Here is a 25,053-nt window from a genome sequence, read left to right on the forward strand (position 1 = left end):
AGTAACAATACATCCTGAAGCATTTCACAGATGTGAAAAACAAATAAGCAGACACCTAGTAATGATGGGAAAAGGATTACAGTTGGTAGCCAACACCAACAGTAAAGTCAAAGAGGTGAGTTTTGAGGGACATTTTGATGGTTAGGAAGGTAACAAGACATATGGGTTTAGAGACAGCATTGCAGAGTCTGGGGCAGAGACAGTTGAATACCCTGCCCTAGTGTAGAGGGAGGGGAAATGCAAAGCAAGCCAGAGTCAGAAGCAATATGGGGCAAGGGCATGGAGAGATTTGTAGATGAGGATGAAGATTTTAAAATCAATGTGTTAGGGATAGGCAGCCAATGAAGGTTAGCAAGGACGGAGCAGGAGTTTGAAGAGTTGCAATTTATAAAAGAGTGGAACCCAGCAATCCAGCGAGGATGGTCTTAGAGTAAATCAAATCTGAAGGTGACAATGGCACAGGCAGGAGTTTCAGCAGCAGTATGGGGGAGATATGAGCAAGGACATGAAATATTTTAGATGTGGAAATAGACAGCCTTCGTGGTGGCTGGAATGTGGGATTTGAAGCACAGATTAAGGTCGTACAGACACTGAGGCTCAGCCTAAGTTAGCTGCTAGGGAGGGGAATGGAGTCAGGGCTACACAACTTTGCTGTCAGCTAAGGAAGCAGACAGCAGGTTGTCGAGGCTAGTGACGAGAGAAAAAACTCAGCCAAGGATGGAGTCTCGAGACATTCCTGGAGTGACTGTGCAGAGGCGGGAACAGGAGAAGAAGCCAAAGTCAATGCAAGAGACATGTTGGCTTTGTTGGAACAGACAGGAGCAGAATCAAGCTAGAGCAGTGCCATAGAGGTGGATCTACAATTATTTAAATGCAGAATTCTTCAGAGCTACACTGGGTAAAACCTATGCAAGCCATGCAGAAGTTAACTCATGCAAGTTATACAATTATCTAGAATTAAAGTAATTCAAGATGAAGAGTTTTTGTCTTCATATACACCAATTATACATTCCTGTGTTGTAATGTGATCTGAATCTATGTAGATAAATGCAATAAAAACATAGGTTTTTTAAGTTTCCAGCATCATCTAGCCCATGCTAGTTATTTTTTTTAAATTTCAGATCTCAATATTTCATGCTTCATTATAACAAATTTGTAGATACAAAGTAATTTTTGTTAGGGGTTTATCTCATTAATATATGAGCTGCTAAACATATGTTTTCTAAGCTTTAGGAGCAGCTACTTGCATTTTTGAGTGTTATAACAATATTTGACTTTGTAGGCAGTAAAATGTCAAATCATAGTCTCTTATGAGGTTCAGGTTGGCAAAGCAAAATTCTACCAAAAGATCACTTGCTTTTTTCCTCGTGATTCAAAATTGGCCTCAGCTCTCTTGAGGTGTCTGTATGCATCAAGAGAGAGGTTACACTCCAGATTTACTGGCGAGCGGAGATGAGGATCATTCAGAACTTCATTCAGCAGCTGGAAATTCCATGCATGAACAGAACTTAACAAAAGAAAAGAAAAGTTGATTACCATATTTTAAAGTTCCAAGGAAAGATCTTTACTGGTCATGGACCCAGTGGATTTTCTCAGCGCATAATTTTAAAGGTCCATTATAAACTCTTAACATTCAACTATTTAAAAATAGAGAAACCATGTTATCACCAGGCCTATTTAACACATTTGATATGTTTCTTGTCGGATACTTTTAATGCATTTCAAATTTTCCCACCAGTACTTCACTAGGGGGCATAATCTTAGAATAAGGGGCTGCCCTTTCAAAACTGAGATGAGGAGAAACTTCTTCACTCAGAGGGTAGTAAATCTATGGAATTTGCTACCCCAGAGAGCTGTGGAAGCTGCAACATTAAATAAATTTAAAATGGAGATAGACATTGTCCTAGCAGATAAGGGAATCAGGGGTTACGGGGAGAGGGCAGGGAAGTGGGCGTGAGTCTAGATTCAGATCAGCCGTGATCCTATTGAATGGCGGAGCAGGCCCGAGGGGCCGTATGGCCTACTCCTGCTCCTATTTCTTATGTTCTTATCCTACGGCATATAGCTTCAAATGCTCTTTCTAGACACAACCAAGTATTTGTATAAAAATTCTACCAGAAGTATAAAGTCTATAATTGTACCATTGGGTATTTATCATAGTTCAAGTAGACATAGCATGAAAGTTTCACATAACCACCTTTAGACTTTCTGGAAATCTCAGCTACAAATGGCTACAATGCAGACATATTAATATTTCACAATCCTGCCATTATGCTTTGTTGAAATCCTAGGGGCAACACCGAAGGAGGAAACTCTAAAGGCACTTAGTTTATAAAACAATTGCAACTTGTACTAAGGCATAATATTTATGAGCTGATTTTAGTACAGGTAGACTATCCTTTATCCGAAAACCTCGGGACCAGCCGAGTTTCGGATAAAGGAGAATTTCGGATTTCGGAAGGTGGGTCGGCGGGGGGGTCGTGCGCACGACTTACGCTGACGCTCAGCGTAAGTCAGTCGGGATCGGCGGGGGTCGGGGCCGGCGGTTGTCGGGGCTGGCGGGGTCGGCGGTTGTCGGGGCTGGCGGTTGTCGGGGCCGGCGGGGTCCGCGGGGGGGTCGGCGGTTGTCGGGGCTGGCGGGGTCGGCGGTTGTCGGGGCCGGCGGCTGGCGGGGTCCGCGGGGGGCCGGCGGTTGTCTGGGCTGGCGGGGTCCACGGGGGGGTCGGCGGTTGTCGGGGCTGGCGGGGGTCGGCGGTTGTCGGGGTCGGCGGTTGTCTGGGCTGGCGGGGTCCGCGGTCGTTGGGGCTGGCGGGGGTCGGCGGTTGTCGGGGCTGGCGGGGTCGGCGGTTGTCGGGGCTGGCGGGGTCGGCGGTTGTCGGGGCTGGCGGGGTCCGCGGGGGGGTCGGCGGTTGTCGGGGCTGGCGGGGGGTCGTGCGCACGACTTACCCTTTATCCGAACTTCCGCAATCGGAACCCTCTAAAAACCGAAGGTTTTTTCGTTCAGCGTAAGTCGTACGCACGACTTACGCTGAACGAAAAAACCTTCGGTTTTTAGAGGGTTTCGGTTTTCGGAAGTCCGGATAAAGGGTAGTCTACCTGTATTTTAAATTTATATTAAACAACACTAGAGTATATATTTTTTCAAACATGTTAATTAACAGTATTATTATTACAATACTAGTAGATTTCCGATGGCCCTGCTCCTTTTAAGCTGCATGGCCGGGCAGCGCTCTGGACCTCCCGCGCAGCCAGCTCACCGGCTTTTCAATGGGGAAAAACCACACATGCGTGATAATTTGAATGGGAACATTATGCAATCTATAGGTGCACTGGGTTAAAGGGCATGGGATAATTGGAGCAGAATACACAGACGTAATTCAGTCCCCATTTTAAAGTGATACATTCTGACATATATATATATATATATATATATATATTTTTTTTTTATTCGCTTATGGGATCTGGGCGTCGCTGGCAAGGCCGGCATTTATTGCCCATCCCTAATTGCCCTCGAGAAGGTGGTGGTGAGCAGCCTTCTTGAACTGCTGCAATCCGTGTGGTGAAGGTACTCCCAGTGCTGTTAGGGAGGGAGTTCCAGGATTTTGACCCAGCGACGATGGAGGATCGGCGATATATTTCCAAGTGAGAATGGTGTGTGACTTGGAGGTGGTGGTGTTCCCATGTGCCTGTTGACCTTGTTCTTCTAGGTGGAAGAGGTTGCGGGTTTGGGAGGTGCTGCTGAAGAAGCCTTGGCATGTTGCTGCAGTGCATCTTGTAGACGGTACACACTGCAGCCACGGTACGCCGGTGGTGGAGGGAGTGAATGTTTAAGGTGGTGGATGGGGTGCCAATCAAGTGGGCTGCTTTGTCCTGGATGGTGTTGAGCTTCTTGAGTGTTGTTGCAGCTGCACTCATCCAGGCAAGTGGAGAGTATTCCATCACACTCCTTACTTGTGCCTTGTAGATGGCGGAAAGGCTTTGGGGAGTCAGGAGATGAGACACTCACCGCAGACTACCTGGCCTTATAATATATATTATTGTTAAGTCTGTGTGTTCCAGTTATGGTTAATATGAATCACTGCACACAGACCACAAGAATAACTTTAACAGGTCTTTACTAGTCGAAGGTCAGGGCTGAACTACCCAGCAAATTACTACACAGCACTTATATACCGGTGTGGTCACCACCGGTATTACCGTATACAGCAGCCAGAGAAAGTAGTACATCTCTTAAGGTGGAACAGGTTTAAGTTCTCTTAAGGTGAAACAAGTTACATACACCACAATTATAATATATTATATTTTGATTTTATACTTTTAACATTAAATAGCAAAATTCGCAGCAATTTGGAAAGCAGAGTTGGTTGGAGCATAGCAGTTTCTCTACAGTACAAGCCGAGGAGCTGGGAGACACAAAACTGAAGCAATTGGTGCGAGGCTGACTCCTTTACAAAGGCAGTTTCCATTTTAAATGTGGACACAGGGATTTACAATGGGGGGGGGGGGGGGGGGGGGAAGCAGACACAAAATTGTAAGTACTGTGTAAGTGCCAATGTACTTCATGAAATTAACACTTTACCTTGTTCCTTAAGGAAAATTAAAAACAGCTTCAGTAATGTTACTTGATCCAAGGTTCAAGGCAGGGAGTAGCTCAGCTATCAGGGTCCTGGGTTTGACACCCAATCTGCGCCCAATGATCTGATCTCGGGTGGGCAGCAGTAGGAGTGCCCCAACTGGCATCAGGTCCCCATGTTGGGGAGTGGAGGAAAATCATTCAGGGCTCCCGATCGCTTTCCTGGGATCCCTAGAGGAATACGTGCATGTGGATGTCAGGTGACGACAGGATTAGGCTCCGCTTTCTTCCCTGCACTTCAGTCAAACAGCCTAGCGACATACTGTCATGGCTCACTATTGAATAATGGCTACCTAGGCAAGGTTCTGAAGGATTTCCATAAAACTGTACTCCAGTTAGGAGTCAATGCCTTCGGGGTGAAGTGGGGGGGGCAATTGGAGAGAAGACAAAAAAGGAAAGATTTGATGCAATCAGGAAAAGGGAGGATGGGAACTAGAGAGACCCAAAAATTGCAAATTTCCTATAGTGAACATTGGAATAAAATTCATTTTTCATTGAAATTGAATTGTTGCAAAGATTCCAGCAGAAATGTAACATCGTACTGTTTTGGTTCAGGCTCTATTCTTCTCTTCTTCAAATGTTCTAAAGGAACATGCAGCATTCCGCCTCACACAGGAGACCGCAACTCGGAGTTGAATTCTGTGCCAAGATGTAGGCAACCGAGTGTTAGGAATAAATCAATTATTTGTGATACATCAATCTGTGAACTAGTCTGTAGAAGTGTAATCTACATCATTCTGCGATAGATGCATACAGCTTTCAAAAGGTAAGCAAGGAATGGACAGCTTTTTGTAAAAAAAAATTAAAATGATAGAATGATGAAAGAGAAGAATAATGAAATAGAATTACAAGACAACAATATTGTTCTACTTACTTACTACATTCCAAGTCTGTTGAGGCTGCTGCAGTAATTTGTTTAAGTTGTTGGAGGCCACCCAACATTTGATCCATCATCACCAATTGACTGTAAGGACTTGCCTGACCCTAATATCCAAAAGGAAAACATTACAACTTTGTAATCCATGGTTGACAACCAGCAGCATTTAACTCATTATAAAAGCAACTTTCAGACCCAATACTTTTAAAATCAACCTATTCCTGCAAACATTGTACACGACCATCTAAATTGCCACATCTACACAGTGCCATACCAAACAAATCAGGTGACTGGTTACCTGAGCACTGTGGAACTTAGGAGTTCAAGTATATTAAGTGCCAATGCAAGCATTTATAGGTCAGTGGTACTGCAAGATACCAATAACTTGAGCTATAGTCAGTTTTAAACTGCTTGGCAAGTGTTGGCTGTTTCACATTTTTAGGGTTCTGCAATATGGCAGTCTGAAGTGATAATATACCGTATTAAAGTATAGTTATTGACAGAATTGAAAGGCTGTATTGTTGTGGTGCTAATAGTCATACAAGTCATTTCTACATTATAGAGGTGTTGGCACCTATACAGGGGGTGGAGGAGGTCAATTTTCATACATGCTCTAAAATCCCGTGGGTGATTTGAGAGAAAGGAAAATGTGAAATTCAGGGTCACACAACAATCAGGGTACAATTGTTACAGAAGATTGAGTGCAAGGATTAGTACAAACATAAAATGGGCAACGTAAGATTTGGAGAGTACCAGAGCTACATCAAATAACCAAAATCTTACAAAAGGAAAGGCAAAATAAAAATTCCCAGGAAAAATGATCTGCTTCCTACACACAAAATATCTCCCACAGGATGTTCAGGACACTTCTTTGGTCTTGGAGGAATCACGTCACTGAGAACTGTTCATCATATTCCAGTAAAGAAGTTCTCATATGGGTAAATTGGGCTATCTTTCACAACATCCAAATCCAGGCTAATCGCAATGGAAGCCTTGCATGGCACCTTTACAGGAGGAATTTAAATCCTTGGACTACTACCCAGAACGGTCAGCAGAATATTGGAGAAATTCCCAAACCAAAATACAGACAAAGAATACAAACGTGCACAAGGGGTAACTTGTACAACTGGCTATTAAATTATCCATGAATCAAAAGAACAAAGCCATACTACTCAAGTTCAGCACCCACTGGGAATTTGAAATCTAATTTCAGCATAGCCTAAATATTAATGTGAATTAGACAACTTAAAAAATCAAATAAGGTACATTACCCGAAAGAGATCAAAGTCCTCAGCACTGCAGACTCCCAAGCTATGCCCAAGCCAGGTCATTTCTGTGAAACAGTGGTATGTTAGTGTTTCTCAGAATAAAGCAATTTTATATCAATCGAATGAGGAATAGTATTGATTCTAAACAAACTTAACATTTATTCTTTCAAATACGCTTGCAGTATGTACATGAAAGATATATTGCTTTGTATTTATTTGAGTATGGAAGATTGAGTAGTGATCTAATTGAGCTATTTAAAATGATAAAGGGATTCAATAGGGTAGATACAGAGAAACTATTTCCCCATGTGGCCGAATCCAGAACAAGCAGACATAATCTTAAAATTAGAGCTAAATCATTTATGAGTGAAATCAGGAAGCATTTTTTCAAACAAAGGGTAGCGGAATTCTGAAACTCGCTTCCTCCAAAGGCTGTGGGTGCTGGTCCAATTGCCAAGCAGATTCAGTATTCTTCAGGGTCCAAACTTCCCTGTTTCTCAGTTCGCAGGCTCCAGACTCTGATCTGTTTTCCTCCTCTTCCTCTCCTGTCTCCTCCTTTTCCAGCATGTCAGTCACACTCTTTCTCTCCGCCCCCCCAACACCCAGATCTACTGCATCGTGCCTCTTTTGATTTTCCATTCCATCCATTTGCGTGGGTGATCAGGGAGTGCAAATTCAAACAGAAAAATCAGAAATCTGAAGACTGTTTCCCTAAAGGTTGTTCTGCATATTGTTTGTACAATGAGACACGATGCAATACGAGATAGCATATCACATTATTCAGTCATATCTTTCAACAAGGTAGTTTCCAACAGAATGCTGACGTACACTCCATTTCATTCAGCTAGATATTTTTCAAAGCATGTTTTAAAAGCAAACACTTGTGTGATGGATCAAATATCTTGCTTCAATTCATGAGACTTTTTAATATTTCTTTATGGGATTTTGGTAGCTGGCCAATCGCACTTAAATTTGATTAAAGCTTGCTCAGAACAGCCTCTGCGTATCTTAAATACACAATTTTTGTACCAAACCCACTTCAAAAAGGTAAATATAAGTTACCTTTATCTATTGTCCTGGCCAATATTTATCCCTCAACCCACATAACAAAAACAGATTATCTGGTCATTATCATATTGCTGTTTGTGGGACCTTGCTGTGTGCAAATTGGCTGCCACGTTTCCTACATTACAACAGTGACTCCACTTCAAAAGTATTTCATTCGCTGTAAAGCACGTTGAGACATCCGGTGGTCGTGAAAGGTGCTACAGGAAACTTTGGTTTATCCGGAGGTTATATGTCCGGAATACTCGATCTAACGGCAGAAATCAGGAGCCGTTTTCTATAAGTTTTTTTTAGTACTTGTTGCTTTTTTTCCCCTCAGTCAGGCACTGCAAGGTCTGTAGCTATAGCAACAGCTTCAGCTAGAGACGCTTGCAGCTGCAGCCGACTGTATTGAAGCTGTTGCTAAGCAACAGGGTTTGTTGATTCACACGGAGCTTTTCAGTTCTGTATGTTTCAACATGAACGCTGGTATGTCCGGCACTTTTGATGGTATGGCACCAGCTCGGTCCCGTCAGTGCCGGATATCAGAAAGTTTCCTGTATATAAATGCAAGTCTTTCTTTATCTAGGTGGACAGCTCAACAATTATGACACACAAAATTCACTCAGGTGTTAGAAACAGCTAATAGTGATTAAAAGGGTGAGAAGAAAACTAAGAATTTGTATTGCTGCACATTCTCTGTACAAGAGCCGCTTTGTTTCAGAGGTACAAACATTTTATCATCAGGTAAAATGCAGTCAAGCAAACCTTTTAGCTTTGAAACCTATTTGTGATTGACAGCTGTACCCGATTGTGAAAGACACCCTTTTGATCTTCATTTGTCCTAGTTCCAACTTCAAAGCAAAATGCAGGTCTAACTGCTGCCCATAATCAAGCTTTCACTATTGAAGCTCCACTTTGCCAAGCAGTTTAACAAGCCAAAGCTACAGGAAACACTCTGAATATCTAATTTCACATACACGCTTTTCCTCACGGTCATGATCCAAGTTTTGGTACATGTATTATTTTGAAACAGGTTTAAAGTACTAGTGCAAAAATCAAGGATTCTTTTACCAGTGATCTAATGATATTTGTTCTTGCTAGTGTTTAATTTTAATTAATAAACCCGATTCATAGCTTGTAGCCCGAGTTATACAGTTTGTCAGAATGTTATATGTCCAGTAGTTGGAGAAGTCTGGAATTACTGTTTCCAGTGTGCATATTGACAATAATTGAGCTTATTATTCATCCAGGGAACATTTGCTCCCAAATTACATCAACAAGGTCAGTTCTGATTCATAGGAGGTATTGGCTTGCCTGTGGAAGTAGTTCTTTGCACTAGGCACGAGAAACAGCATCTGGGAGTGAGTGCAAATTACAGTAATTTATGGCAATATTAGCATGATCAAATTTTACCTGCAAAACAAAAAGAGGCCGCTAAATTTAAGTAAACTATCAATAATTTAAAAATATGCCTACCAGGAATTAGAAAGACACGGACAAAGAGCTAGAATGAACTCATCTGAGTGTGCCTTTGCCTGTGGAACCAATCCTTTCCCAGGCAAAGTACATGGACAGCACTACTTCTTTTGCTAATATATACATGCACTTGGATTCATCCAATTACTAGGGCTGTAATTAAAAACGAATCAGATTCCTGCACCCTGCAGTACTGAGCAGTGAGCACTTAATGTTCTCTGAAAAGCTTATTGATAGAAATATATAGAAGTTACAATTAGGAAACTTGGCCCAACCAGTCTGAGTTGGCCTTTACCCTCCACGCAGTCTAAACTAGTCACAAAAAAGTGTGCATCTTAAAACTTGTTACAGTCCTACAATTCAACCACAGCTTGCCACCATGAAATAGATATTGGTTATTTATAGCTTTCAAATAAAAATTATGGTTCTTATTTGCATTCAGGTAGGTATGGCCAGATAAAAGCGGATGAAAAATACATTTGACGGAATTCACATTATATGCGCTTTGGAGTAGCAGTGATCACGGGAATCAGATCATACCACAACTTCAAGTAACACATACATGCTTACTACAGGATATGAGGCTTTATAAACACTGAACAGAAACCATTTTTCCCCAAATAATTCACTCAAAGTAAACTGATATGAAAAATATCAAAGCAGCATTCAGAGGGAAACTGAAGAATGAAACAAAAAGGTTAAACCATTAACAATGTGAAGTATAACGTTCTGATCTATTATAGGCACTAGGAAAATAAAGAAAATATCCTACGTTTTATTATAAGGTCTTTTCCATAGTCTTTCATGGAGTGAAAACGTAGTTCTTCAAATTTTCTTTTGAAAGGTGGATAGCAGCTGTAAAACAAATAAGAAATTAGTTATCCTTTAATTCTTTCACTATGATGATACATTAGCATGTTTATGTCAAGCACTTAAATTGCAGGAAATCTACATAAGTGAACAGCAAAAACAAATTGACAAATCGATACCTCATTAAAAGTTAAAACCCAGTACACAAAGGTTGTCCAAACATTTTGTTTCTGTGAGCCTCTTGGGTGCATACCATGAAGTCTTATGGGCCATAAATTGAGGTTAAATCAATGTTTCCATCAATTTGCTTATATCTCAAGCTGCAAATACCCACAGATTTTGGTGTTCTGAGTTAGGATTTATGCACCAATTAGGCAGCAGCTTTAAGAACACCCCTTTCCATACTTCCAGGCACACAACATTCAACAGGATAAACGAGTGAAGTGAAACTGGAAATAAGGCAAAAACTGCATGGACTTCGGGGATGCACATGATCCATGGGAATAGTTTGCACACCCTTGCTGAACACTTCGTTTTTAAATCAATGTTACAGGAAACTTCTGATTTACCGGCACCTAAATAACCGGAAATCTCGGTTAACCGGCAAAATTCAGGAGTAGGTTCAGGTAACTTTTATTACTTTTTTTACTCCATTTGTTGCTGTGCAAGGGTGTGGCTGCAGCTGTTGCTAAGCTACAGAGGCGCTTGCAACTTGTGCCCATTGTTCTGAAGAAGCAACAGGGTTTGTTGCTTTATACGGAGCTCTCAGCTCCGTATCTTTTACTATAGCGTTCGGTTATCCGGAATTTTTGATGAACCGGCACCACGTCGGTCCCGTCCGTGCCGGATAAAAAAAAGTTTACTGTACTTTCCTGCTCTCAGGTCAGGTACATTATAGGTTAGAGTAAAATCCCTCCACACTGCTCCAACAATGTAGTTTAGTTTCAAAATAAGAGCTCCCCTTATTGTGTCAATGTGACATTTTTGCTTCCCAGATCAGCCATTCATGAGGCTGCAGACTGATTCCTGAATTATGGGAAGATTTTGCTGTGTCCTTACACAGGAACAGAATTGGCATGGCCTAAATTCTGTTCACTTCGGATCCTTACAATTTGTAGAAAGAGAAATTTGCATATCATTCTGTAGGCGGTGTTCCAATCCAGGTCCTACTGGCGAAAGGTTAGTCATTATTAGATTATGAATATTTCCTTGCAAGGAATTCAAAACAAACACACCATATTAGCAAGTTAAGTTAAATATTATTTACAATCTGCATCCTGTTCAACAAGGTTGCTACAGTAGTATCTTCTGCAGGCCAGCACAAAATATAACATATTTATCTAGGGGTCTCCAAGTTTTAGACGCTACAACACAGTATCTTAGAAGTACAGGTGCGGGTTTCAACTTATCCATGGTCACGTGTTTGATACCCCCCAGGACTGTCCAATATTTAATACCTGGGCTGTGAGGTAACTACTTTGTTGAGGAATCAGGCTGCAACGTGGACTACGAGGAACAAATAGCATTGCACTTTTAAGTTTTCCCATTTGCCATTACTGATTGCTAACTGCAGTAAAAAAAATGCAGTATTGCTGGGATCAAGCAGGACTGAGAAAGGGCCATTCAGCTCCCATTGTCACCAAGGTCAAAGCATAGGCTCCACATTTGGCCCTAATCTCATACCTCTCTATTTGTTAAATATAAAATATTCAAACATTTCATAAACACCAAAAACCTTAAAGTATGTATGTGAAATCATTGGGCACCTGATGCATAACCATTCTAAGATCTGAAGTCTGTCCACTCCTGGCGTGCACAGCAACTGAATAACCACATCTGAATCATTCACACGGATTCCTTCCAGCAATGGGCATTTCAGATTCTGAAAGAGCAATTGCCAACATTAGGATAGGGCAACATGAAACAGTTCTAATGCAACGGAACTTGAAAATATTTTTACACAAAGGCTGTGCCATGCAGAGTTCCCGAAAGCCCTTACAAAACAAAAACTGACACACTAAACTTAAAAACATAAAGGCCCGGAATTTGCGGTTGGGGTGCGGCCTTTGAAACTGACCGCAACTTTGAGATTTGGCACATGTGCAAGCGAAAATCTCGAAGTTGCGGTCAGTCATTGACAGCTCTGAAACAGGCTGCGTGTGCCCCTCCAAACAGAGCTGGCAATCTACGTAATCAGCCAAATCAGGGAAACTGCCAAAAACTTCTGCTCTTCGGCAGTAAGTACGCTGTTAAATTCCCCTCTAAAAGTTAGACCCAAAGCAATTAGGTGTGACTGGAGATTTGACAGCATTATTACTGCTAAGCAAATGTTATGGGCCTGGAAAACTCATTTTTATTTTATGCAGTGTGAAATGAATCCATTTTAATAAAAATTAAAATCAAGAAACTTTTCAAAAAAGTAAAAACGATTTTTTAAAGTCTGTCCATCTTTATTTCAGTTTTGCCTTTTCCACGTGAGAGCCCCAATCTTTGTTTTGCTCTCTAACATTTTTTTAAAGTTAGAATTTTAAGAGCTTACTCACTTCCTTGTTCGCTGTCGGTGAGAATTCTGCGTTTTGATTGGCTCCTTAGGCAGCCTGTTGACGTCACAGCAGTTCTCACAAAGGGATTCCCACTAACTTCCGCTGGTTTGAATTGAAGGTTGGAAAACCCGAAGTTCTCGGCACAGGGATCGTGAGATCCTTGCGCGAAGCGTACTTCGGGGTCGGCAGCGAACGCCTTCGCTTCGCCGCTGACCGCAAATTCCGGGCCAATGAAATTCCATGTTATTTCATTAATAACCCTATCCCATCTAAAGTACATAAATCCCTTAAGGTGGAAGAGGTTCAATGCAAATGCTTTGAGGACAGCTATTTTATACTTTGTGTGAAATAGTTTCAATCCATATTAAAATTAGTTTTACTTTCCAGAATATACAATGCAATGTATTTCACCATTTTAATTAGTTATCAACTTAGTTTAAGGACTTAATTCTACCTGGACATAGGGCAGGATTTTCACTGGGCCATGGAGGTGGGATTGGAGGCGTGTGGGGGGTTAAAATCTCAAAATCAGGGGGCACGAACCCATCCCGCCCCCAACCCGCCTCCATGCCAGCTTCAAAGGAGGCGGATACCCAACCTGTGCTGGGACCCGCCTCCCCGAGGCGGGAAGGGGATTAGTGCCAATTAACTGCCTGTTAACAGGTAGTTAACAGGCAGTTTTTAGCCTAATCCCTATTTTTATTGCTGAAATGTGGGATTCCCGACGGCTCCAAACACGCCAAGTTAGCGAGGCGAACTGTCGGGCTGAAGGACTTGGAGGGTTCGAGATGTCCAGTGTTCAGGTGAGTGATGGGTGCATGAGTGCAGAGGTAAGTGTGTTTGGTCTGTGTAAAGCGTTTAAAGAAGTTTTACTTACCTTTACTTCCCTTTACAGCTTTCCTTCCTTCAGGTCTCGGGAGTCCCTCATCTCACCGGCACAGAAAGCAGAATGGCCGCGAGCTGTCAAAAGTTGCAGCATTCTGCTTTCTGTTCTGGAGAGATCTCTAAATCAGCCTGAGAGGAAGGAATTAACTTAGTGTACAGATTGCCAGTGTTTGACAGCTTCAAAGAGCTGTCAAACGCTGATATTTCCGCTGGTCGGGCTCAACAAGGTCAATCAAGTGAAAATCGCGTGGGTTGGCCACAACTCGATGGAGGCAGGACTACAACCCCGAAAGTTGTAGTCCCGCCTCCTACATGCCTCCAGTATCAAAGTCCAGCCCATAGAATCCAAACATATGCATGCGAGATATAACTGAACTACTGAAAACTATTATAATCCTTTCCTCCCCGAGACAAAACTTAATTTGTCAAAAAAGGAGTACAAGCTTCAAAACAATAGGCCAGTAGTAGCACCAGGTCAGTCCCTTTGAACCTATAACCAGGTTTGACTCTTTATTTATGATACCAGAACTGTAATTTTCCTGCCACTACCAGGCCTGTTTGGTGCTTTATTTACTTGATTAGCATTTCTAATTAACAACAAGCAAATCTCCCAAAGCACTGTTTATAATGAATCACTGTTTTATCCCATGTAATGTACATATATTGAGGAACACGGATTTGCATTAATTAAATAAGCAAAACTGTATTTTGTATCGTGAGAGCATTAGATGTATTTTCAAGCTATAATTCCACAATTGCGTGCATACTTGTACATGTGTTAAAGTAAGGATTAAATATTGTAGTAAAGAATGGATTATTGTGCTGGTATATTTTAGGTACTGTTGGAAATGAAAGCAAGAATAAAGAGATGAACATAGAGTCAACAATAGCAATTAATTGAAAAATAGAATAAAATTGTATATTGTATCATTGTACATGTTTATGGAGAGGGAATGAGAGTTAAACAAAATATAATCTAAAATATATGGGTATAGTATATATATAAGAAATACTTGCATTTATATAGCACCTTTCACCATCTCAGAACGTCCCAAACACTTTACAGCCAATGAAGTACTTTTGAAGTGCAGTCACTGTTGTAATGTAGGAAACGCAGCAGCCAATTTGCGCTCAGCAAGCTCCCACAAACAGCAATATGAAAATGACCAGATAATCTGTTTTTGTTATGTTGATTGAGGGATAAATATTGACCAGGACACACACATCCAAATTAAAAATATTACAGTTGCTTGCACTCCCATCTACAAAACCGTACTTCCTGTTGTCATATTTTTGTCACACTTTTGTGTCAAGAATTTATAAAATTGTTTATAGGGCAGCTTGAATTGTTGACAAGTCTGCTGGAACAATTGAACAAAGCCTTCTTCATATACAGTACATCTAACACAGTTTTGCCCATTTTTAAAACATTACCAGGCTACAACCTTTAATAAAATGAGGATTCTCCATAAGGAAACTAATGTAGAATGTGAACATGTCTGCCTTACAATCATAGATATTTACATCAGGAGCATATTATTTAAATTTTGATACTTCAAGCCTGTGCTTTGGGGGGGGGGGGGGGGGGGGGGGGGGAGGAGGGAAAAATAAAATAAATTCTTAACTGATACAACTTCAGGTACCATACTGCTCCTCATCTCCAGCCAACCCACATTATTTACAAGATAAACCCACTATGCTATGGATCGATGTTTGAATGGCTAATATAATTTTAGATACTCCATGCCCAATCCAACCCTCACCTTGTCCTTCTGCATTTTGGTTAAACTGGACCTAGGATGTTTCCCTTCAAAATAAAGTTCAGGAACACCCGCCTAATCTTCTTACAATTGTTGCTGCACCTCCAAGGGTAATCATACTATAAATATATTGGGCCGAATATTCCGATCCCTACGGGTGTGTACACATCGGAAATAGGGAGTTCCACAGAATCACAGAAACCCCACAGTGCAGATAGAGGCCATTTCGGCCCATCGAGCCTGCACCGACACATATCCCACCCGATCCCCGTAACCCCTACACACATAACCCCATGTATTTAATCCCCTAACACTAAGGGTCAATTTATCATAGCCAATCAACCTAACCCGCACATCTTTGGACTGTGGGAGGAAACCGGAGCACCCGGAGGAAACCCACGCAAACACGGGGAGAATGTGCAAACTCCACACAGACAGTCACCCGAGGCCGGATTCGAACCCGGGTCCCTGGCGCTGTGAGGCAACAGTGCTAACCACTATGCCACCGTGCTGCCCTTAGGTTAGGAGATAAATTAAAAAATAGGACCTCAAAAAAATCTCAGGATTGCTACCAGTGCCACGTGCTAGTCAGAGTAGAAATAGAAGGATATTTCAGATGAATACGTGGCTAGAGGAAAAGTGCAAGGGGGAGGGATTCAAATTCCTGGGACATTGGAACCAGTTCTGGGGGAAGTGGGACCAGTACAAACTGGACGGTTTGCACCTGGGCAGGACCGGGACCGATGTCCTAGGGGGAGTGTTTGCTAGTGCTGTTGGGGAGGGTTTAAACTAAAATGGCAGGGGGTTGGGAACCTGTGCAGGGAGACAGAGGAAAGGGAAGTAAGGAGAGAAGCAAAAGACAGGAAGGAGAAAAGCAAAAGTGGAAGTCAGAGAAACCAAGGGTGTAAATCAAACATGGCCACAGTAAACAATAATTCTAAAAGGTCTAAGAGTGTTAAAAAAAACAAGCCTGAAGGCTTTGTGTCTTAATGCAAGGAGCATTCGTAAATAAGGTGGATGAATTAGCTACGCAAATAGATGTAAATGGATATGATAGAATTGGGATTACGGAGACATGGCTCCAGGGTGACCAAGACTGGAAATTCAACATCCAGGGGTATTCAATATTCAGGAAGGACAGGCAAAAAGGAAAAGGAGGTGGGGTAGCACTGCTGGTTAAAGAGGAGATTAACACAATAGTAAGGAAGGATATTAGCTCTGATGATGTGGAATCTGTGTGGGTAGAGCTGAGAAATACCATGGGGCAGAAAACATTAGTGGGAGTTGTATACAGACCCCCCAAACAGTAATGCTGAGGTTGGGGATGGCATTAAACGGGAAATTAGAGATGCGTGCAATAAGGGCACAGCAGTTATCATGGGTGGCTTTAAGCTACATATAGATTGGGCTAATCAAATTAGTAACAATACTGTGGAGGAGGAATTCCTAGAGTGTTTCCTGGACCAATATGTCGAGGAACCAACTAGAGATCGGGCCATCTTAGGCTGGGAATTATGTAATGAGAAAGGATTAATTAGCAATCTTGTTGTGCGAGGCCCCTTGGGGAGGAGTGATCATAATATGATAGAATTCTTCATTAAAATGGAGAGTGAAGTAGTTGACTCAGACTAGGGTCCTGAATTTAAATAAAGGAAACTACGATGGTATGAGGTGCAAGTTGGCTAGGATGGATTGGGGAACGTTACTTAAAGGGTTGATGGTGGATAGGCAATGGCAAACATTTAAAGATCGCATGGATGAACTACAGAATTTGTTCATCCCTGTTTGGCATAAAAATAAAACAAAAAAGGTGACTCAACCGTGGCTAACAAGGGAAATTAGTGATAACATAAGATCCAAGGAGAGCACATATAAATTGGCCAGAAAAAGCAGCAAACTTGAGGATTGGGAGCAGTTTAGGATTCAGCAAAGGAGGACAAAGGGATTAATTAAGAGGGGGGAAAGAGAGTATGAGAGTAAGCTTTCAGGGAACATAAAAACTGACTGTAAAAGCTTCTATAGATATGTGAAGAGAAAAAGATTGGGGAAGTCAAGCGTAGGTCCCTTGCAGTCAGAATCAGGGGAATCTATAATGGGGAACAAAGAAATGGCAGACCAATGAAATACATACTTTGGTCCTGTCTTCACAAAGGAGGACACAAATAACCTCCCAGAGATGTCGGGGAACATAGGGTCTAATGAGAGGGAGGAACTGAATGAAGTCAGTATTTGTAGGGAAATGGTGTTAGGGAAATTGATGGGATTGAAGGCCGATAAATCCCCAGGGTCTGATAATCTACATCCTTGGGTACTTAAGGAAGTGGCCCTAGAAATAGTCGATACATTGCTGGTCATCTTCCAAAATTCTATAGACTCTGGAATAGTGCCCATGGATTGGAGGGTAGCTAATGTAACCCCACTATTTTAAAAAGGTGGTAGAGAGAAAACAGGGAATTATAGACCGGTAAGCCTGACATTGGTAGTGGGGAAAATGCTAGAGTCCATTAAATAAAGATGTAATAGCAGAGCACTTGGAAAACAGTGACAGGATCGGACAAAGTCAACATGGATTTACAAAAGGTAAATCATGCTTGACTAATCTACTGGAATTTTTGAGGGTGTAACTGGTAGAATAGATAAGGGAGAATCAGTGGATGTGGTGTATTTGGACTTTCAGAAGGCTTTCGATAAGGTCCCGCATAATAGATTAGCGTGCAAAGTTGAAGCACATGGGATTGGGGGTAAGGTACTGACTTGGATGGAGAACTGGTTGGCAGACAGGAACGGGTCTTTTTCCGAGTGACAGGCAGTGACTTGTGGGGTACCGCAGGGATCGGTCCTAGGACCCCAGCTATTCACAATATATATTAATGATCTAGACGAGGGAACTAGATGTAATATCTCCAAGTTTGCAGATGACACAAAGCTGGGTGGGCGTGTGTGCTGTGAGGAGGATGCCGAGAAACTCCAGTATGATTTGGACAGGTTGGGTGATTGGGCAGATGCAGTATAATGTGGATAAATGCGAGGTTATCCACTTTGGTGGCAAAAACAGGAAGGCAGATTATCTGAACGACAGATTGGGAAAAGGGGAAGTGCAACGAGACCTGGGTGTCCTTGTGCACCAGTCGCTGATGGTAAGCATGCAGGTGCAGCAGGCGGTTAGGAAGGCAAATGGTATGTTGGCCTTCGTAGCGAGAGGATTTGAGTACAGGAGCAAGGATGTCTCGATGCAGTTGTACAGGGCCTTGGTGAGACCACACCTTGAGTATTGTGTGCAGTTTTTGTCGCCTTATCTGAGGAAGGATGTTCTTGCCATGGAGGGAGTGCAGCGAAGATTCACCAGACTGATACCTGGGATGGCAGGAATGACGTATGAAGAGAGATTGGGTCAATTAGGCTTATATTCACTAGAGTTTAGAAGAATGAGAGGGGATCTCATTGAAACTTATAAAATTCTAACAGGACTAGACAGACTAGATACAAAAAGGATGTTCCCGATGGCAGGGGAGCCCAGAACCAGGGGTCACAGTCTAAAGATAAGGTGTAAGCCATTTAGGACTGAGATGAGGAGGAATTTCTTCACCCAGAGAGTGGTGAACCTGTGGAATTCTCTACCACAGAAGGCAGTTGAGGCCAATTCATTAAATATATTCAAGAAGGAGTTAGATATATTTCTTACGGCTAAAGGGATCAAGGAATATGGGGAGAAGGCAGGGACAGGGTACTGAATTTGGATGATCAGCCATGATCTCATTGAATGGCGGAGCAGGCTTGAGGGGCCGAATGGCCTACTCCTGCTCCTATCTTCTATGTTTCTATGTTTCAGGCATGCCAAGCACATGCGCTGAAAACCGGCATTTCCGATCCGTCAAGAATGCCCTGGAGAAGGGTCTCTTTGGGCGGATAGTTCCGCTTTCTGGAGAACCTCCGCCCGCAGAAAACCGTTAGAGATCTTACGCATAAAATTTGAAAAAAAAAAGCTTTAAAAAAAAATTCACTCATTTATCATTTAAAAATACTTTTACATAAAGGTCCGTTTATTTTTAGCCCCGTAAAAAGCTTTAATTATTTTTTTCAAAAAATTACATTTTTGTTTAAAATATTTAATTTATTGTAATTTCAACTAATTTTAAAAATGTGATTTTTTAAAAATGTTATTTAATGTTTTAAAGTGTTTTTGGGGTGATCTCCATTCATATATTTGACAGGTCTATCTGTCAAGTGTATGAAGGGAGATTCCCTGCTTTGATTGGCTCCCCATGGCCCACGTGATCCCAGGGGCGCTTGCGAACCGCCTGCGCCTCTGGGATACGTGGGCCCTGCGCATTTCGAGTTGGAGAGGCCCAGGAGCGGAAGTGTCCGGACCTCGGCAAACCTCAGGTAAGTCCGTAGATTTTTCCCAGATCGGAGGCCTCCACATGCAGGAAGCCTCCGATCGGAAAATATGGCCCATTGTTTAACTTGGGCATTACGGTCATCTTGAGAGTTTTCATCTTGCGTGAACAAATTAAAATAACTTTCTCAATACCAGCCAGTACCTTGGGATTTTTAACCTATAGATTTGGGATCAGGATTATGCCCAAGTAGACCATCCCCTTAGGCAACAAGGTAAACTGATAACTAACACTTCATGTCATGAAGAAAGGCTTGCATTTATATAGCGCCTTTCATGACCTCAGGACATCCCCAAAGCGTTTTACAGCCAATGAAGTACTTTTTGAAGTGTAGTCACTTGTAATGCAGGAAACTCAGCAGCTAATAAGCACGCAGCAAGCTCCCACAGACAGCAATGTGATAATGAACAGATAATCTGTTTTAGCGATGTTGATTGAGGAATAAATATTGGCCCAGGACACCAAGGACAACTCCCCTGCCCTTCTTTGAAATAGTGCCATGGGATATATTTTACGTCCACCCGCGAGGGCACAGAGAGCCTCGGTTTAACGTCTCATCTGAAAGACGGCACCTCCAGCAGTGCAGCACTCCCTCTGTGCTGCACTGCACTGGAGTGTCAACCTAGATTTTTGTGCTCAAGTCTCTGGTGTGGGACTTGAACCCATGACCTTCTGACTCAGAGTGCGACCCACTGAGCCACAGCTGACAAGGGTGCATTCACACAATGGTAGCACTGGGTTTCACTTCACAACAATGCTGCAGTGACAGTGTAAATACAGCCTGAATCCGGAGTCAAGGGCGACTTGGCTTTGACAGAAACATACACGAGACTCCCCGGAGCAGGAAGTCTCACTTCATTTCAGGACTTGACACCAGGTTATACGCCACAAGTCTGGCACTGGGGAAAAAACCAAAACTCTCAGCAACACAAAACTTGGAATGGAATTCATGGGAGAGCCTCTGACTTAGTCCAGTTCACATTGAATCCTCAATTCATGCCTTAATTCTTAATGTCTGTTATAAATCAACATGTCCAAGCCCATCTCCCCTGTGCTCACTGACCTACATTGGCTTCCCGGTTAAGTAATGCCTCGATTTCAAAATTCTCATCCTTGCTTTCAAATCCCTCCATGGCCTCGCCCCTCCATCTCTGTAATCTCCTCCACCTCACCCCCACCTCCACCCCCAGAGATATCTGCGCTCCTCTAATTCTGCCCTCTTGAGCATCCCTGATCATAATCGCTCAACCATTGGTGGCTGCCTCGGCCCTAAACTCTGGAATTCCCTGCCTAAACCTCTCCACCTCACTACCTCTCTTTCCTCCTTTATTTAAGGCTAAAGGGATCAAGGGATATGGGGAGAAGGCAGGGACTGGGTACTGAATTTGGATGATCATCCATGATCTCACTGAATGGCGGAGCAGGCTCGAGGGGCCAAATGGCCTACTCCTGCTCCTATCTTCTATGTTTCTATGTTAAGACGCTCCTTAAAACCTACCAAGCTTTTGGTCACCTGCCGCAATTTGTCCTTATGTAGCTCGGTGTCACATTTTTTGTCTTAAAATACTCCTGTGCAGCGCCTTGGGGCGTTTTACTACGTTGAAGGCGCTATATAAATACAAGTTGTTGTTGTTGTTTGTGCCCCCGAATTCGCCATTTGCGTCAGTGTTTGTGGCGCTGCCGTTGGGAGGTTCACCCGGCGTCAATAACCGGCAACCAGGGGCCTTACTCGACCTCCCCGGGCTGCTCGGTCTAATTACCCCGCACAGCTCCAGCAACTTTTCCTCTTACCAGCAGTCTCCACATTACCCGAGCTCCCACCTCCGCTTCACTCAAACTTGCCGCCATCCTAAACCACCGCCATTACAGTCGCGACCGTGACGACCCGCGGCAACCCACGACATCTTCTCCGCCGATTGGTTGGACCGTCTGTCAACCACGCCGTCGATCGATTGATTGGTTGGAGCAGCTGTCAATCCGCCTGATCCCGCCCCCCCACCCCCCCGAGCTGGGCGGGCTCGGGCGTGCTTCTGCGCATGCGGCCCAGCACTTTGGCTGTCTTCGTTCGGCTGCCCCAGTGTCACCAAACAAAAAGTGCCCCTCCCCCCCATTTTAAAGGAGCACAACCAATAAAGAACTTAACAAAACCAAAGGAAACTTAAAAAATGTAAATAATAATATGATTACCTTCTCCACTCTGCATCACCTTTTGGTCACCTGCCCTAATTTAACCTTATGTGGATCGGTGTCAAATTGTTTTGTCTTAAAATACTCCTGTGCAGCGCCTTGGGACGTTTTACTACGTTAAAGGCGCTATATTAATACGAGTTGTTGTTGTTGCACTTCAGTCTCTGTGTTGCCCATCAAGCAACCCTCCAGGAATTAAAGATTAATCTCTAGGACACTGCTGCAACCAACCCAAGAGAAATAAAATCATAGGAGCGTTACATTAATTGTCTGATTTTTTTCACCTTATTTGAACAATTTTGTTCATAAAATGATTGGAGATGGGAAAATGGCTGTTTGGACGGGGCTGTTAGAGGGAGGTGGTCATGTGATAAAACCTCCAGGAATACCCCCAACCAGAGTTGGCTACCCTAGGTGTCCACTGGTCGCGATAGGCCTCAAGCGTACCGGTGGACACCGCGTGCTCCCTCTCCGGGACAACCCGGGTGCAGACAAGTGTCTTCCTATGTTAGTTAAATGTGGGAAGTCACACTGTAGTGTATGTACCTTTAAGAGAGAACTACTTTTACAGCTCCTGTATACTGTAGTACCGGCAGTGACCACACCTGTATATAAGCCTTGAGCATGCCTCTGTACTGTTAGTCTTTAGACTACCCTCCTCCAGTAAACACCTGTGGATTGTCAATTTACAGCCTCCGTCTAGTTATTGGAAAACATCATACTTTAAGAATCACGGATTCAACAGTGGCGACGAGGTCGATTCGAATCTACCTGCAACTCTGCATTTCCTTTCAAGGATTCGCTCCGGTAGGACGGTGGAAGAAAGTCGAGGCCAGAAGCACGGGCGTCGACCACGAGCAACCGCCCAGTCATCCGGCAGAGAGTGAACATCGCAGGGGAGGCTGTTGAGAGCTGGGCTTGGTTCTCCAGCCACGACGATCCAGCAACAGACTGGCAACAGGTACAGCGCAGACCCTTCCCGGACAGCGGCGGCTGGAGCCGACCGACGGCACAGAAAAGGCCGAGCAGTGTCGACGGGGTAAGAGAGAGGGTGAAGCGCACAGGGCGCAGCCGGGGGTTGAAAACCGAGCGGCGTCGACGGAAAACAAAAAGAGAGCGAGGGTAAAGCAGCAGCCGGGTTCAGGACCGAGCGGCGGCAACGAGAGAGGCGCACAGGAGAACGCGCAGAGCACAGCCAGGGCTCAAGGGCAGAACAGCGTCCGCGGATGAAAGAAAGGAAGTGCAGGAGACGCCATTGAGCCGCGGAGAAGAAGGGAGAGCGCGGGAGACGCCATTTTAGAAGCCGCAGCGGAGAAGAAGGGCGAGCGCGGGAAGAAAGGAAAGCGCGGGAGACACCATTTTGTGCCAGTGGAGAAGAAGGGAGAGCACAGGAGACACCATTTTAGACAGTTTAATCACACCCAGGGATGCCGAAGAGTGGCAGTATCACTGCGTTCGACAATGAAGTCGAAGATTGGGTGACATATGTGGAACGCATTGAGGTGTACTGCAAGGCGAATGAAGTGCCAGATGCTAGGAAAGCACTGGTTTTGTTGAATACCATGGGTGCAAAAACTTATGGCTTACTGCGAAACCTAATAACCCAAGAGAAGCCAGTGGATAAGAATTTCGAAAGCATAGTGGAAATCCTACAGGACCACTTAAACCCCACACTGCTGCTGATAGCAGAAAGATTTAAGTTCCACAAAAGGAACCAGCATAAAGACGAAAGTAATGCTGAGTACTTAACGGAACTGCGCAAGCTATCAAAACACTGCCAGTTTGGATTGGGGCTAGCAGATACGTTAAGGGACAAGTTTGTGTGTGGGCTTCAAAGTGAAGGAACTCAGAAACGGCTTCTATCAGAAAAGGATCTTACGCTGGACAAGGCTTTCAGCATGGCAGTATCACACGAAGCAGCCGCACGGGGCGCTGCAGAGATACAACGGAGACTGCAAGAATATGGCACCAATGAAATGTCATATGGAGCAGGGAAGTGCTATCGCTGCGGCAGAACAACACACGACCAGAAGGATTGTTGGTTCAAGGACCAAGTGTGCAGACAGTGTGGAAAAGCAGGACACATAGCAAGAGTCTGCAGGTCAGGGAAGAAAACCAGCAGCAAGAAATCTCCACAGGAGAAGTACAAAAAGGTACATAAGGTGATGGACAGTAGTTCAGACGAACAGAAAAGTGGTACAGACTCCGGAGGCAAGGAGCTGGGTTGTCTGAAACTACATAAGGTAATCAAAATGGAGGATCACCAGACTATCTGGGTCACGCTCAAGATAGACGGAGTCCAAGTGAAAATGGAATTGGACACAGGATCAGCCCTAACAGTCATAAACCAAAGGGACTACAAGCGGCTATTTTCACAAATACCCTTGAAAGCTACAGAGATTGTCTTGAAGACGTACACGGGGCAAAAGGTCTACCCCAAAGGAAAAATAAGGGTGAACGTGATATACAAAGGCCAGGAAATACCCAAAATGACCTATATGTATTGCCAGATGGAGGACCACCACTACTAGGATGTGAATGGATCCGGAAGATACAATTAGATTGGCATTCCATACAGGCACTGAAGGTTGAGGCCAAAAAGGATGACGACATCACACCTGGACGACTGTCAAAAATGCTAACTGATGCACAAGAAGTGTTCCAGGAGGGACTCGGAACACTAAAAGGCATAACAGCGATGATTAAAATAGAGGAAAATGCAAGCCCAAAGTTTTTTTAAGGCCAGACCGGTGCCTTATGCGATCCGACCAGCCGTCGAAGCAGAGCTGGAAGGGTTGGAATGTTCAGGAGTACTGTCCAAAGTAGACTGGAGCGAGTGGGCTGCACCCATTGTTCCTGTAATGAAGAGGTCGTTGAGTAATACGCCTGGGGAACCAAAGAAGGTCCGCATCTGTGGGGATTTTAAGGTGACAGTGAACCCAGTCCGTCACACGGTACAATATCCACTTCCACGGATTGAGGATATTTTCGCCTCGCTATCTTGAGGTAAACGCTTCACCAAAATTGATCTGGCCCAGGCTTACCTGCAAATGGAGGTAGAAGAAGCCTCGAAACAATACCTCACAATCAACACTCATAAAGGTCTCTACCAATACAACCAGCTGGTGTTCGGGGTAGCATCGGCTCCGGCTATTTGGCAAAGGGCAATG

At 43.6% G+C, this 25,053-nt stretch overlaps 1 protein-coding gene across 1 annotated transcript in view; it reads right to left on the bottom strand.

Moving 5' to 3' along the window:
- The window catches only part of haus7 (HAUS augmin-like complex, subunit 7), a 31,157-nt gene extending 9,529 nt beyond the window's left edge, over positions 1–21,628 (bottom strand). The window contains exons 1-6 of the mRNA XM_085966381.1: positions 21,488–21,628; positions 11,878–11,993; positions 10,074–10,156; positions 6,782–6,843; positions 5,508–5,617; positions 1,358–1,507 (exon numbers count right to left, since the gene is read on the bottom strand). Coding sequence (XP_085822507.1) covers positions 1,358–1,507; positions 5,508–5,617; positions 6,782–6,843; positions 10,074–10,156; positions 11,878–11,993; positions 21,488–21,544 — 578 coding nt within the window. The 5' untranslated portion in view covers positions 21,545–21,628. The remainder of the gene's footprint in view (positions 1–1,357; positions 1,508–5,507; positions 5,618–6,781; positions 6,844–10,073; positions 10,157–11,877; positions 11,994–21,487) is intronic.
- Between the last annotated feature and the right edge of the window lie 3,425 nt (positions 21,629–25,053).

The sequence above is a fragment of the Somniosus microcephalus genome, chromosome 24 (genome assembly GCF_052327205.1).
Source record: "Somniosus microcephalus isolate GS21.2 chromosome 24, FLI_Smic_1.0, whole genome shotgun sequence".
Classification (NCBI taxonomy): domain Eukaryota; kingdom Metazoa; phylum Chordata; class Chondrichthyes; order Squaliformes; family Somniosidae; genus Somniosus; species Somniosus microcephalus.